The sequence below is a fragment of the Oenanthe melanoleuca genome, chromosome 3 (genome assembly GCF_029582105.1).
Source record: "Oenanthe melanoleuca isolate GR-GAL-2019-014 chromosome 3, OMel1.0, whole genome shotgun sequence".
NCBI classification, from domain to species: domain Eukaryota; kingdom Metazoa; phylum Chordata; class Aves; order Passeriformes; family Muscicapidae; genus Oenanthe; species Oenanthe melanoleuca.
In genome coordinates this window covers 88,222,595-88,237,014 of record NC_079336.1, presented here as the reverse complement: position 1 = coordinate 88,237,014, position 14,420 = coordinate 88,222,595, and the positions used below count along the sequence as shown (strand labels likewise).

General features: G+C 39.3%; 1 protein-coding gene across 1 annotated transcript in view; it reads right to left on the bottom strand.

The window, feature by feature from the left end:
• RPS6KC1 (ribosomal protein S6 kinase C1) overlaps window positions 1-14,420 on the bottom strand; it is an 82,770-nt gene that overhangs the window by 40,274 nt on the left and 28,076 nt on the right. Inside the window, exon 8 of the mRNA XM_056488237.1 lies at window positions 7,075-7,193. Coding sequence (XP_056344212.1) covers window positions 7,075-7,193 — 119 coding nt within the window. The remainder of the gene's footprint in view (window positions 1-7,074; window positions 7,194-14,420) is intronic.

Here is a 14,420-nt window from a genome sequence, read left to right as displayed (position 1 = left end):
TTCTTACCACATAATAATAATCAATCAAAGCCTCACAGGTATTCTGGGTACAAAATAATTCAGAGATCACTGAGGAGGAGAAAGCAAATTAGAGGCTTTTTAAGTCTGAAGAACATAAAATACAGAATTATAAATAGGGTTCTCTTGCTCTCTGGTGAGCTTTATGAAATCCTTTTAATAATAAGGTGCACAACAGAAATGATTCCTAAAGCTGCCTTAGAAAAGGGTAGCTAGCTATGTATCATTAATCTAGAAATTAACACCACAGCAAGAAAATTGGCAGGTGCTAACTATTCAAGTAGTTAATATGCTAATATAGATAGATGTTTGTCCATACTATGTTTTGTAGTTTCTCAGAGCAAACTCAAAGCTTGCATGTCAGAGGGGGAACAGTGTTTCAACTGGAAGTCTTTTGGGACAAAGATCAACCTTTTAAGCATCCCATATACCTCTGGCATGTGAACAAATATTTTCAGCAGTTTCTAGCTGCCAATTGAGAGAATTCATCAGATCATCCTCCAAAAATTCAACATGCAGCTTCTAGTAGAACCATAGACCTGTATCTCTTCCTCACAAACAAGGTAACTTCATTTGCAGAGCTGCTGAATGGCAAACTCCTTTTAAGCATAAACTGGTCTCCCCAAGCAGATTTGTACCAGACAAAGGTGCAAAGGAAGAGGAAGGTCATCGTTCTGAGGCAATAGCTAACAGCTATGTCACAAAGCAAAATGGCTGGTAAGCAAATATGCTGTGGATGAAATGCTTAACTAATAGGAAAAATCAAATTTTTTTCCCTTGTGATGAGAAACTCCAAGATCCTGAACTAGGCAGAGCAATTTCCTGCCCCCCTATTTTTCCCCCTCAGGCATCCTTACTGTGCTATCCTCAAAGGCCAAAGCAACTCCTCAAAGCCTTCCCCAAACTGCGTCCATGCACTCAACAACATTCTCTCCTTCCAAATTCCTTCCTAAAAATCAGTACTGATTACCCACAAAATCCAAAAGAAAGGGCCATAAATACACGTTCAAAAAGCTTGGAGAGAAGTGTGCTGTTCGGTGTTTAGGAGTTTATTAGTTATCTTCATTTTTTTGTATAGATCTGATAATTGTTTTGTCATGTAAACCCTGCCAAGCAGGGATGCCAACAGAAGTTAAGAGAAAACAGCCCAGATTCTACAATCTAAAACTAAAGGCTTTAACAGGAAGAAGAATAAAAAAAGAGAACTCTACATGAACTTTTTTCTCCAAACCTAATTTCATTTCCACATTCCAGTGATCTGTTGAAAGTATTTTGAGAGTGTGCAATTTTTCTGCAATAATGAAATACTTGCTTTGAAACAAAGAGTTGTGCTAACACAGTTTACTCATGACAAGATTTCAAAAGCATTCTAAGGAATACATTTAAAGGAAGAGAACATTTCCTAATCCTCTAGACTACTATAAAAGATTTTCACTTCTATCTGCTTGCTATTACATTTTATAACCATTCCTCAATAATTACGCTTTTAAAATTTTCTCTTATGAATAACATTTTAACCATGAATTAAGTTCATACATCTCTACAGAAGTCAATAGTTATTTAATAATGCTATACAGTCAGATTTCTGCATCCTGCCTGTCCAAAGAGCCAAAAAAACCCAGTATACACATTTCAGGTCTTTCTCTAAAACGTGATGAGTGGTGGCACACTCACTGTGTATACACACTGGTTTCTATATGTCTTCTACAGCCACTTCTTACCTAAAAGGGATTTATAATTACATCCACAGCTCCCAGCAGGCTCTCCATTTTTATCAGTGTTGCTCTTTACAGTACTTTGGTTTCAGTGTTTCAAAGTATAATAGAAGAGCCCAATGATGGGGAGGCATCACATTCTGTTGTGAGGCAGGCTGGAAGCAAACTCTAAATTCCCAGAACAATTCCCAAAACTACAGCAATTAAGCACTCTATGATACAGCCTGCTCCTCTGAATAGAGTAAAAATCCAAGCTCAGCATCTAGGCAGCAATAAGAAAAATAACTAAAAACCCTCGCTCTCATCAAAAAACAGAAGAACAAAAAAAAAATAAAACAGGAAGGAGGATTAAAAAAAAAAAATAAATCAAAGCTTCATCTGCCTTTAGAAATGAGACAAATATTCTGAACAAAGTGTCAGGCTACCTCTGCCTGCAGAAGGCCTCCAGCAGCCTGTCCAAATGCTCAGCATGCTGCTCAGGCATCCCAGGATCTTCTCTGTTGTGATCAGGCCCTCTCCCTTTCCAGACTACACTCTGAGCTGCATAGCTGGATTTATCCAGAGTTAGGACAAGCATCACCAGTTCCTCTCCTACCATCACCTTTTACCATGTGTAAATTTCAAGTAGAAAAAGCTGATGCTGACTGTGATGCTCCTGCAAGGACCCAGCAGCCACTGCTTGCTTTTGGAAAGCTCTGGTTTTGCAAGCTACACAAGGAATACAGCAATAGCCCTTGCCTCAGCTTTGGCATCACTGCCAGCAGGCAGAAGAGCAGAGGGAGACAGAGGAGTACTCCACCAGTCAGGTAGGAAAAAGGGCATTTCATTCTAACCTCATTTAATGCAAGACCACTATCCCTAGCCCAGTGACACAAATACCATTTGATGGGAAATCACAGAATATCCTGAGCTGGAAGGGACCCAGCTCCTGGCCTCGCACAGGGAAACCCCAAAAATCACACCATGTGTACATCTCAGCCTGGGGGCACCCCAGCATCTGTGGTGGGGGTTCCTTGCACCCTTTTACTTCCTGGGATGCAGTGAAACATGAGGAATGGTGCAGTCCTGGTTCTTCCCTCGTTGCTCAAAGCAATCATGTGCTCAAGAAGTGATGCCCGTCACACTGGTTTCTCAAACCTTTCCCAGCACAACTGCTATTTTCCCTGGATTTCCTTCAAATTAAATATTTGATCTTCATTTTCCCCTCTTCATTCTTTCACCCAGAAAGCTCTGCTAATTTAACTGCTAATGCTGCTACCTTTGACATCAGTCATCACAGATCCTCAGGATAAGAAAAGAGAACTTTCATGAACACCAGTGCAGATCTGCACATCAAAATGCAATCTCCCCTTGCCATTCAGAGGTCCCAGTCTGATGATTTCAATGCCTGTCTACCTGTAGCAGAGCCAGACCTTCACCTGCAGCAAGGAGATGCCTTGTTTTGATGCAGATACACTGCTATCTGCCTCATGGGTGTGAGAGTGCTTCCAGCTCTCCTGGTCTGGCAAACTCTCTGGCTCCTTCCTCTCTCTGCACCAGGAGAAAACCAGGTTGGATTTCTGCCTGCATATGAACCAGATAGAACCACAGTGTGCTTCAGAAGGCCTCAGTGAGCACCCGCTGGGGAATGCACCTTTCCTGAAGCTGGGACACACCTTGGATGTAATCCTAGCAGTTGAGACTGAATCTCTTATTTTATGTTAAATTTATATCTCACAGAACTACAGCAGTGCATTTTCTTTATACTTCATGTAATTTTCATGCACATTTAATGAGAGTTTTAGGAGGATATCTTATGGAAACCACAAAGACTGCTGCTTCTGTTTGGGCACCAGGCTTGCATGTACCTCTTGTTAAGAAATTGCTTTGAAAATCAAAAATAATTGACATTTTAAAAGACAACAGCTTTCACAATGGTGCAAAAACCCCCAACTCTGAATATATGAAGTTAGGCATAAGTAGAATCAGAACTAATTTCAAAGAGGAAAAAAATATGCTTTATAAAACCTACCAAAGCTAAAGCCTGTACTAGCAGCTGTACTGGGCTGTGCAGCTGACAGCTGTGCAAGACTCCAGCTTTCTGATGGTCAATCCAGTGTGATCCAGAGGCTGTTGCTGCAGCTCCCACTCAGGCTTGGAGATGGCTCCCCAGAGATGCTACTTTTAAAGGGGCATTTTAGAGGAGAAAATGCAGCTTGAGAATCTGCAAAATGACCCAGTGCTCTTACACAGCACTCTGCAGCACTTGCCCAAGAGAGGGTCCTTGAGGCTGCTGTGCTGCACCAAAGGAAGAAGAAAAGGACAGCATCTGCTGCAGCTTGTTTTTCCAGAAGGTTCACATGCCTGTTAAAAAGCTCCAGAAGCTGTCTCCACAGCTCCTACTCTCACGGGTCACAGTAAGGCTTTTCTCAATGTTTACAAGACACTCAGAGGAGTTCCCAGCTCAAGGTCACAGTTGTGTCAGTTCCCTCTGTTTCTTTTAAGCCTTCTACCCAAACCCTTTCTTTAACAATGCCAAGGATTCTCCAAACACCACCTTCTTGTGCTCCTCTCTTCACCACTTGAACTTGCAAGCAGCAGGGTGGTTGCTAAGGATGCTATCCTTGAGAGCTACACTGCTTAAAACTAACAAAGTAGTTGTTCTTCGCTTGGTTTCCATGACATCAAAGAAAATTTTGCTTCTCAGCTCTCAAATACCAGACTTTCACCTCCTTAGGGAAAGCTGGTCTTGGAAGAGGAGAGGGTCTGGTATTTCCAGCCATGAAAGAATGCACACTTCCTCCTGCCCAGGGCTCCCAGAGAAAAGCCAGCCTCTGTGCTTTACCTTCACATGGTGTTCAGCTTGGGGCACATTTAGTGGGTACAGCCTTTTGAGACTGCTGCAGGTGGCTCAGCACATGGCTGGCATCCCAAACCTTTGGGAGAGTTGATGGGCTGAGAAGTGCAGGACAATAACTGAACCTGCACTTCTGAGCTTACCCCTTCCCTTGCTGGACAGTTCTCTGGCCTGCTGGAGGAGAAGGAAGTAAAATTCCATGTGTAAGAAGGACAGGTCAGCCTGGTTCTGATGGTGATGCCCATGACTGCTCCTTTTAAGGGCACAGTAGGAGATACAAAGCCACCTAGAGCAAACAGGGGTGACAAAGCATCTCTGCCCTGTGACACCAGGTCATGAACAAGAACACTTTGCCTTAAATGCCCACACCCACCTACTAGCCAGACCTCTCCCTCCAAGGTGCAAGTGGTCTCAGCATCCCCACTGCCCATGACATTCCCTGCACTGAACCATTCTTTCTGTAACAAAACTGCACTCTGCCAATCCTAACAGAGACTGCATAGCCCTGCCCATCATGGATTTAATGTCTTTAGGAGAAAGACACAAACTATCTGCAAGTTGCCACTGGTATCTCCCAAGAATCACACTGTATATAAATGCAGGTTCTTTCAGTGCACTTAACCACTGTCCATATGAGATGGGATGGGATAATAGATATAGATTATACAGATGTATATAATATAGATGCAGGATCTTTCAGTGCACTTATCACTGTCCATATGGGATGGGATAATTACAGTATAAACTATCTTGGATAGTAAAAATAATAAGCAGTAACTAAGATGCAAGAATTCAGGTCTGCTCAGCAACCAACATGCAGAAACAGTCACATTGCTCATTTTCCTTAAGACATTAAGCAAAAGCACAGAGCATGCCAGTTCTTTGTGGTCCCTATCACTACTGTCACAATAATTTTGGGAGTTAAGCCATTCTCCCAGGTAACTTTCAGCTATGAACAAGAGACAAGCTGTTCCTCACCACAACTATCATGACCCATAAGCACCATCTGCACTTGATATCAGCAAATACCAAAGTTTTGAGATAGAGGTAAAATTTATGCATTATGAAGAGAAGCAAATAAAGGACATTAAAGTACATGTACAAACTTAGGGGGAAAAAAACAAGGCTAAATCATGGCTGCATGGCCCTTTTTTGTAAACAGGGGACTCAGTCAGGTGCAACACTTTGCAGAAAACAAGATTTGCCATAATTTGTCAATTTTGAGTTTCAACACAGAAGGAGAATGGGGTTTTTATTCTATCTGCTTTTTTTTTTCCCTTGTCTTATCCCAATTAAAGCTGCTTTTCTTTGGATCTGCAAAGAAGGCATGTGTCTTATTCAGTACAGCATAAAAAAGGAAATACTTTACCTCTCAAGTTCACACAGAAAAATGCAATCTATTTCTTCTTCCTTCCTAGCCACAGTTAGTTTTTAAACTTATAAAAAGGCAAAAATAGGTTGTTCGTGGATTTTTTTCTCTTGTTCTTCAGTTTCCAAACACACTGAGGATTCCATTCAATATAGCTTCTTCCCCATTTTCAGGGGTGTTTGACCCAAAGAAAGAATACCTAGTAGGAGTTCGTATCTGTCCAAAATATTAAATTGTTCAAAGTACAGTTCATAGCAACAGCAAGACTCCAAGCCTCACAAAATATATCCCATTTGGAACATCCTCAAAACTGTACTTGTGGGCTCTCAACATGAAAAAATCTACCCTTAAAAAAATCAGTGTCTTTGCTTTTTAAATTTACTTATTAGATAGACAGCTTTTAGAAGGCTTCCAATTTTTGCAGCAGTTGTCTCCTTAAAGCATTTTCAGATCTGTGCAAAGTAAGAAGCAATAATCTTCTATCCCTTTTGTTATCCCTTGATATTAGAGAGTCAGGAAGTTTGTAGCTTTTATACTTACTGCAATAGGGCAGTCATCGACAATAACACAGTTTAACATGACTGCAGTAAAAGTCTAAAGTAGAAACAGATAAATCCCAAAGGAACTGCTTAAGGAAGGGCAAGACAGGTATTTATTGAAGGTATCTTCAAACAAGCTTTGTTTGTCTTTTGTACAAGCACAGATAAGCGTATTCTGCTCAAAAAAGTGGAAATTAGCAAAGAAACTTCTCAAAAATCAAGAAGGAGCTGATCCCACAAGCATATCCAAGAGAGATATTTGAAAGGATCAGGATGAACCGTTGCTCTATTAAGGACTTGTTCTGTGGAAAATTAATCTGAATCCCTCTACCCTGTGCTTGTGATGCATCACTATGTGCTAGGCTAAAGAAACCAACAGGTTTCTGTATCAGTCCTGTATTAAACTAAGCACTCCTCGTCACATTATGAAGAATCAGAAAGGATGGCAACTTAACACAAACACAACATCAAAATACTCCTCGGGCCTCCCAGAAATTCCACACAGCTTTTGAACCTTAAGCTTGAATATGCTTTGCTACTTAATTATACCAAATTCTGAAAAAAACTAATTCAGAAAAAAAATTAATTAAAGCCTACCATAGAAACAGATGCATCTTCAGAGGTTTTATGGTAGAGACTGGAAATTTTTTCAGCACGCATAAGATACTCTGCAGTCTTCCTTTTCACTGCTTCTCGACGAGTTGGGCTTGATTCACCTGAACGGAGAAAAAAAAAAAGTTATGTTTTCTATAAAGAGAGAGGTACTAAATAATCAAAGCACATGACTACTTTGATTCTACCTTTTTGATTTCATTTGGGTTATTCATAATCAAACCTAAAGATACGCATCTTCTAAAACTCTAGTACTATGATCTCAGAGCTCTACAAAAATAACAAATTAAGCCTTGCTATAGACTAAGGTAAATAAAAAGCCTTTCCTAATATTTCTGTAATTTAGTATATGTTCCTATGGTAACATAAGTAAGAACTGAAACAAACCACTGATCCAAACCCTGTATTCCAAAAAGCAAAATCAATTAGGGAAAGACAGAATGTTTCCAACAAAAACAACAAACTTATTTTTTCCTCAGCTTTCCAGTATGGACTCTCCTAATTATACATGAAGTCTAGAAATGCCATTAAAAGAAAGAAGACAACTGAGGAGACACTAAGAAGTCCTGCTCACAGCTTTTCAAGGCCAGTCATTCCTTGCCTCTTGCCTTGGGGTAACATGGGAAGACAGCAATAAGCATTTGCACCAAGTACTTCACTTTCCAGACGGTTAAACGACCATTGTATTATTTCTGATCTACCCAAACTCTTGGTGAGAGCCACATGATACCACACAAACTCTGAATTCACTCTGAAGCTTTCAGTTTGGTTTAAGCATTCACCTCCTGAGTGATATATTGCTGCAACAGACAGAACCTGTGATGGCAACACCCAACCGCCAAGCAAAGATAAAAGACTGTGAGATACAATTGTTATAACAGAGAAATGAGATCATTATGCTGGAAAAAAAGACAGAGACAACTGTCCCAGACGAAGACTGAAGGACAGCAGACTTGATATGGCCCTGACAGTCTCTCCCAGCCCTAACTGAGGCCATCCAAGACTTGCAGAAACAAAGCCTTGACTGTGACGGGCTCTGCACTGCCAGGTGCAAGCCAGCACTTCTCAAACCGATGCTCAAACAGGGCAAGGAACTGCAAGGGTATCTGCCCAACAGCTACTCCACATGAAAGACAAGGCAAGGAACAGCAGAGGCAATAAATTAAACACATAAACCCCAACCAACGGCAGATAACAGACATAACAAAGACTAGAACTCTTGTAAGACACTGATCACCGGGCCATGAAAGGAACCTGAGTGCAACCTTGAAGGAGTTCAACCAGAAACTTTGTAACTGATAAGGAAAAAAAAAAAAAATATTATTGTGGGTTATCAAGAACAAGTCTCATAAAAAAGGGTAAGCTTATTATGGAATTTCTGACAGAGAACTTACTGTGTGAATGCTTGCATTCAGAAATTACTGCGGGAGGTTTTCAGGAGGCAATTGTGGCAATGTGTAAGACATTGTGAGATTTTCAAGGACAGAATTAAAGGTAGGGGTCAAGGTGGATTGTTTTAAAATAGAGACTCCCATTCCTTTCATATCATGGCTAGAGACTACCCAAACACACAGAACCCTTACACCCAGACTCCATCAAAAGTAAGTAGAAGAGACTTGGGGTCTACTCCAAGTTCTGGGGTAAGTGATCTCTTGTAAATTTTACTATCCACTTCACAGTAGGAAGGAAAAGTGATTGTCCTCCCTTGGATATAGACACTAAGCTGCTCTGCAAAAACCTTTGTCTAAGCTTGGTTTGAGACAGACAGAAACTCAGTGCACTTTCAGCATACAATATTATGGATATTTATCAATATCTCAGTAATTTCTCTCATTCTAAAGACCTAGGGGAATCTTGGTAAAAAGTTCCCTTGATAAGACTGCCAGTCTTACTCCCATGTAGGATTCAAAATTTAAAAAAAACAAACCACTCAACTCTTTGAAGTTGAAGTTGGCATTATCAAAAGAGCATAGATACACTGTATTTTTTTATAAGAGTGTGTTGCAATTTCCTAAAACATCACTAACTCCTGCTTTCATCTCTGCAGGTAGTGTTAAAGCACCATCCAGCTTCCTCCCCTGCCCATGCACTGGTGAGCACCCACATTCTCAGACACACAAGTGGCAGCTGCTCAGGGAAAACAAGACATCTGCACAGCAACAATAAACTCTTCAGCAAGCATTGCCTTCAAGCAGGCTGCTAGAAAACTGCTAGGTTAGTGTCTAAGGCTATCATAAAAGTCAAGCTTGCTGCTTAATTGTTAGTTATGTGTATTTAGTTTGGATGTTTCTTGCTTTTTTCCAATGCTTCAGTAATTTTACAGTAATTAACACAAAACCAGCTAGAATGTCCCCTTAGAGCTGTCTTTGTTCTCCCTACTTTCACAAGACATTCTTTTCAGTTTTCCTCCTATTTTTCCTTCCCAAGTAATTTGTTAAATAACCTTTTCAAATTGTTCCCCTCATGAAAATCTTCAGCCATAAAAAAGGGTGTGGATTCACAATATAACATTCATCCAACAAGTTCTCACATCATTTTTATGGATAAGATCATTAACAGTTCAGTCTCTGAATACTTTAACAGGTGGATGATTGAGAATTAGATTTATGGAAATAGGATTTTGGTTTTTTATTTTTTGCATTAGTTTAACCAAGAAAATGTAAAAAATTCCACTGCAATACAAATTCCCATTTAAACAGCCAATATCTCACTAAAATCTGTAAATAAATACAGGATATAAATTTAATAAACAAATAAATGCTACTTTAAAAGCCTCAAACACAGAGACTAACAATAAAGACCCCATTAAGCTAAAAATAATCTTTAGCATTTATGCCAAATTCGAGGTCATAGAACTGTTCACTTAAAACCAAATAAATCACTAAAACACAGTACTAGAACAAATCCTTGTATCTGACAGATGTCAAAGCTGTGATTCAGACTTCATGGATTTTTTTTAATGCAATGTTACATTTTGCCATGAAATACTGGTTTTAGTTATGCAAAATGTGTACTTTCAAAAGCATAAATTTTATTTTATTTTATTTTTAATAAATTAGGAATAATCATTTTTTCCTAGTCAAGAACTTTTTATTTAAATATTGTGTGAGCATATTGAGCTCTTATTTCCATCCTTTGGTTAGCTCACAATAATCTAAAGAGTTATCCCTCTAATTACAATTTAAACTTGAAAGGCATTTTTCTTTAAATGGCAGCAAACAGGAAATGTTTAAACTGAGTCAAAGCCTTTGATGAATCTTTACAACTGCTCATAAAAGATCATCCTGCTTAAAATAATATTGATTTTTCATTTATTTTCCTAGATACTAGAAGATTTATGTTTCATCTGATCAGGATCAAAGCTTCTCCCCACTCCTGATCACTGGGATTAAATCAGCAATGTCATTTTACACTTTTAAAAACTACACTGCTAAAGCAAGATATAAAAGTGCAGCAAGGCTGATCATAGAGACCTTAGAATAAAAACCCCTCAAGATTCCCTGTCTCTCTCTCCCTCTGCATTTGCTACAGAGCAGCTGTGCCTCACACAGATTCACATGAATGAAAATATTAAGGCAAGAAACCACCCACTTAGTTTATTTTCCATATGACTTTCCTGTAATTATTTTGTAAACTGTTCACACAACAATATATAAAAACATCTGCAAAAACAGGTAATTAATGTGTCAAGCCAAACTAATGCATTTTTTATGGTGTCCATGCTTCGTCAACTGTAATTATAACTCTTTTTAAGCAAATGATGATGTGTTTGTTGCAATGTGCAAGTGGTTATTTTAGATGCTCTGTTTACTATTACTGCAAACAGAATATAAAAACTCTACAGCTACTTTGTTGCACATATAAGCCTTCATCCACACACACAAGCACAGGCTGCTCCCTCATTTTCCAAAGGCTTTGCCTATTTTAAAGATATAAAAATATCTTAAAATGAAAATTGGCTTTGAAAAGGCCGACCAGGCCACCCGCTGACCAAAGTAACAGTAAGCCAGGACATTAGGACAGCAGCCAATGATTTAAAATTTGTTCTTTCATTCATACTTCTAAAGACAGCTCAGCTACAATATATTTACAAAGATGGATACTCCTAACAACATTCAAATGATTTTGAGGGTTTGACAGAGAAAAAACACAAATATCAGAATAATTGTGCCATTGAGTTCTTCCGTGACTTGTCTGATTGTTTGCCCATAGTGCACTGACTTGAATGAAAAACACAAAGCAGCAGCACTTCCACAATTACAGCAGTGGAATCTGGAAAACCAGCAGTATTTTTATTTGTCTTCTGCTCAGAGTCTTCACTCACACTTCACAGTACCTCAGAAGAGGACACACCTTTGAGAGATCAGCTAACTCAATGCTGAAGTGTTCAGCTCAGCTAACTGCTTGCTCACACATCAAATCTTATGGCATTCTATCATACAGGAAAATTACTTATGCTTAGCAGGAAGAGCAAAAAGCTATTGAAAGGGAGCCATATTCAACAAACTCATAGAAATAAAAAAAACTTTGTCAGTAAAGACTGTGGACAAAAATCTGTCCTTATTCCTCAAATAATCTGGAATACTACAAAGAGAACACATCTCAGATGCATAGAAGTGCTCTCAAACTTGCTCTGGTGTGTACCCATCCCGGATTCTTGGAGGAGAATAAAGTCATGGTGAAGATCTGTTTCTCTCTGGATGATAAAAATAGCTCTAGTTGCCTCTTGCTACTAACATATACAAAAAACCCAAAATAATCAGTAGATCACGATATGAAGCACTCACCCAGGAATTCTAGACAACCCTTCCTTTCTTTGTGCCTGACCAGGTCCAAATCATCACCCTTAAGGTGCTAGGAGATTTTCCTCAGCAGGAGTTAATGTCAGGGCAACAGAGGTGCACTCCCTACCTGACTAGGTGCTTGGCCAGGACAGGGATATTTTCACAGAAAAAATAAGGCCATAAAGTTAGTACTACCTGTCCCAATCCTCTCTGACCTCCTCTTCCTGCTTTTCTCTCAGACTTACTAAAAATATATGTGGGCTGCCTTCCTTTAAAGAAGATATCAGAGGAGATTTGCTCCAGGAAGGAATATCCTCTTGCAGAACAAGCTACAAGGAACTTGAGACTGCCTGTTGTGCCAGCCCCAAACTCCACGTTCTTAACAATTCAAACACTAAAACTTTCTCTAAATACTGAAATCTTCAATGAAACATTTATAATTGCCAAATCTAACAGCTATAATACCATTTTTTATTTTTAAAAGTTTCTTTATCTTCTTCACAGTCTTCCTGCACATATCACCCAGCTGGATTGCTGAATTTTTCAAAGAATTGCTCTCTATAAAAATGCAAGGGAGTAAGCCTTAAAAGATTTATTTCTTCTCACAATGAAAAGAGGTTTAGCAGCACCTTCCTTATTAGTGGGTAGCCCAGCTGTTATTTTTGCCTAATTGGTTCAAGAGGACCTCTGTTCTTCTTAGGGCAAACACTTCTTACATCATGTGAAGCAGACTCCTTTGTCCATATTAGCCAAACAAAAGCTCAGGCACAGCATAAGTGACAATGCGACTCATAATCCAGCACAGGTTTGTGATGACTTTGGACACTGTTTTATAACCCCCAAATTTATTTCAGGAAGGGGAAAAGCTGCTGATTTTGGAACGAGTCTCCACCAACTTTCACAGGAGGGTGGGTAACCTTTAATTTTCAAACAATTACTTAAGTGAAATGTGGCAGGTGCTGGGGTAGACAGATACTGCAGCATCAAGGAAAGAGCTATAGATTTGAGCAGCAGGTGGGGGGTTTGGAATTGTGAAATGAGACCACTACCTCATCAGCTCTAGTATGCTTTACATTATATTAACGGCGAGTTCCTTTGAGGTGCTGATCAAATTCTGTAGCTGAAAAAAAACTGTAAATATTTAAAAATAAGACAAAGGTTAAGCCCATTATGATAAAACAGCTTGAAGTGATCCTTTTTCCTCTTTTCTTTTTTTTCTGAACATTTTGAGAGCTGAAATTTATTAAGATGCAACACATTCCATTCTTCCTTGCTTTTCTGAAGATTCAGAACAGTACTGAACTCTAGCAACCAAGAAGAAAAGCCACTTAAAAGTTAAACCTTTCAGACCATAGCACAAATTTATGACAGTGAGTGAACGCCTACAAATTCTTCTTCCAACTTTCCAGTGTGCTGGTAACTATCATGTCCATATGCTACATACATCATCTTCACTGCAGGTTGCCTGAGACCCTTAGAGATCTACATTTCCTATGAAGTTGCCAGTTCTGCATCCTGTAGAAAACCAATGGCTACACCTGTCATGTAAATGTCTAGGTAAACATCTCTCTAGGGAAAAAAAAATATATTGGCATATTTGCCAAAGTTAAGACTACACAGAAGAATGGTGTGGGTGAAATGTGTTTGAGTGGCCAGTAAAGCAGGATTCAATAACACTGAAGATAAGAAATTTAACTTGCCAGAAATGTTAACCAACAAACATCTGCTTCTAGAGAAACTCTCATGTTAAATCCACAAGGTGGTGGTAGCTTTTCATGTGCATGTACAACTACTTGGAAAAAAATAAAATGAATGGTCACAGCACCCAGTGTTTTAGGGAGGAAAGTCTTAACTTCCCATCTATCTGCTAATACTTGCAGCCTTACTGTAAGGTATTTCACCAAAATAAGACTTAATATGACAAATACTCTTGAACATTCTTCTGTTGAACTACTTCAGAAGGCAATAAACCCTGTAAGTGTCTCAAGACAGAAGGACAAGTAGTGACATTCTAGCACAGAAGAGGGAACAAAATGGTGAGAGCAGCAGCAAGTCCTCCAACAAGCACCATGGGAACAGGGGAAGAGCACTGACAGTCAGAGCAAGGAAAGAAGTTATACAGGCCACCACCACAGGAGAGAGGAAATTTCCATGTTCTCTGCACTCCTCCTTCTTGTCTGGAAGGACAAGTTCAAATTTGAATTAGCATCCACAGACATCCCTTGCTTCAGAGCAGAGGGAACCCAGGCACACAGACACCTACCCCTTCAAGTAAGAACAGTTTGAAGTAAAGTACTGCAGGGGAAAAAAAAAAAAAAAAAAAGAAAAAGGCAAGTTAAAAAACCCAATCATGAGATTCATAAATCCTGACAGTCTAATACTACTCATATTTATGCATTAAATACAATTCATATGTACTTTTATATACTACTATGGGAAATGGTATTTTTCCCCAAGCAATCACAAAAATCTCTAAAACAGAAGAGCCAGCAGCAGGCCTTGTAGAGATCAAACCTATTCTAGTTCTTCTACACAGCTCTGAAGCTA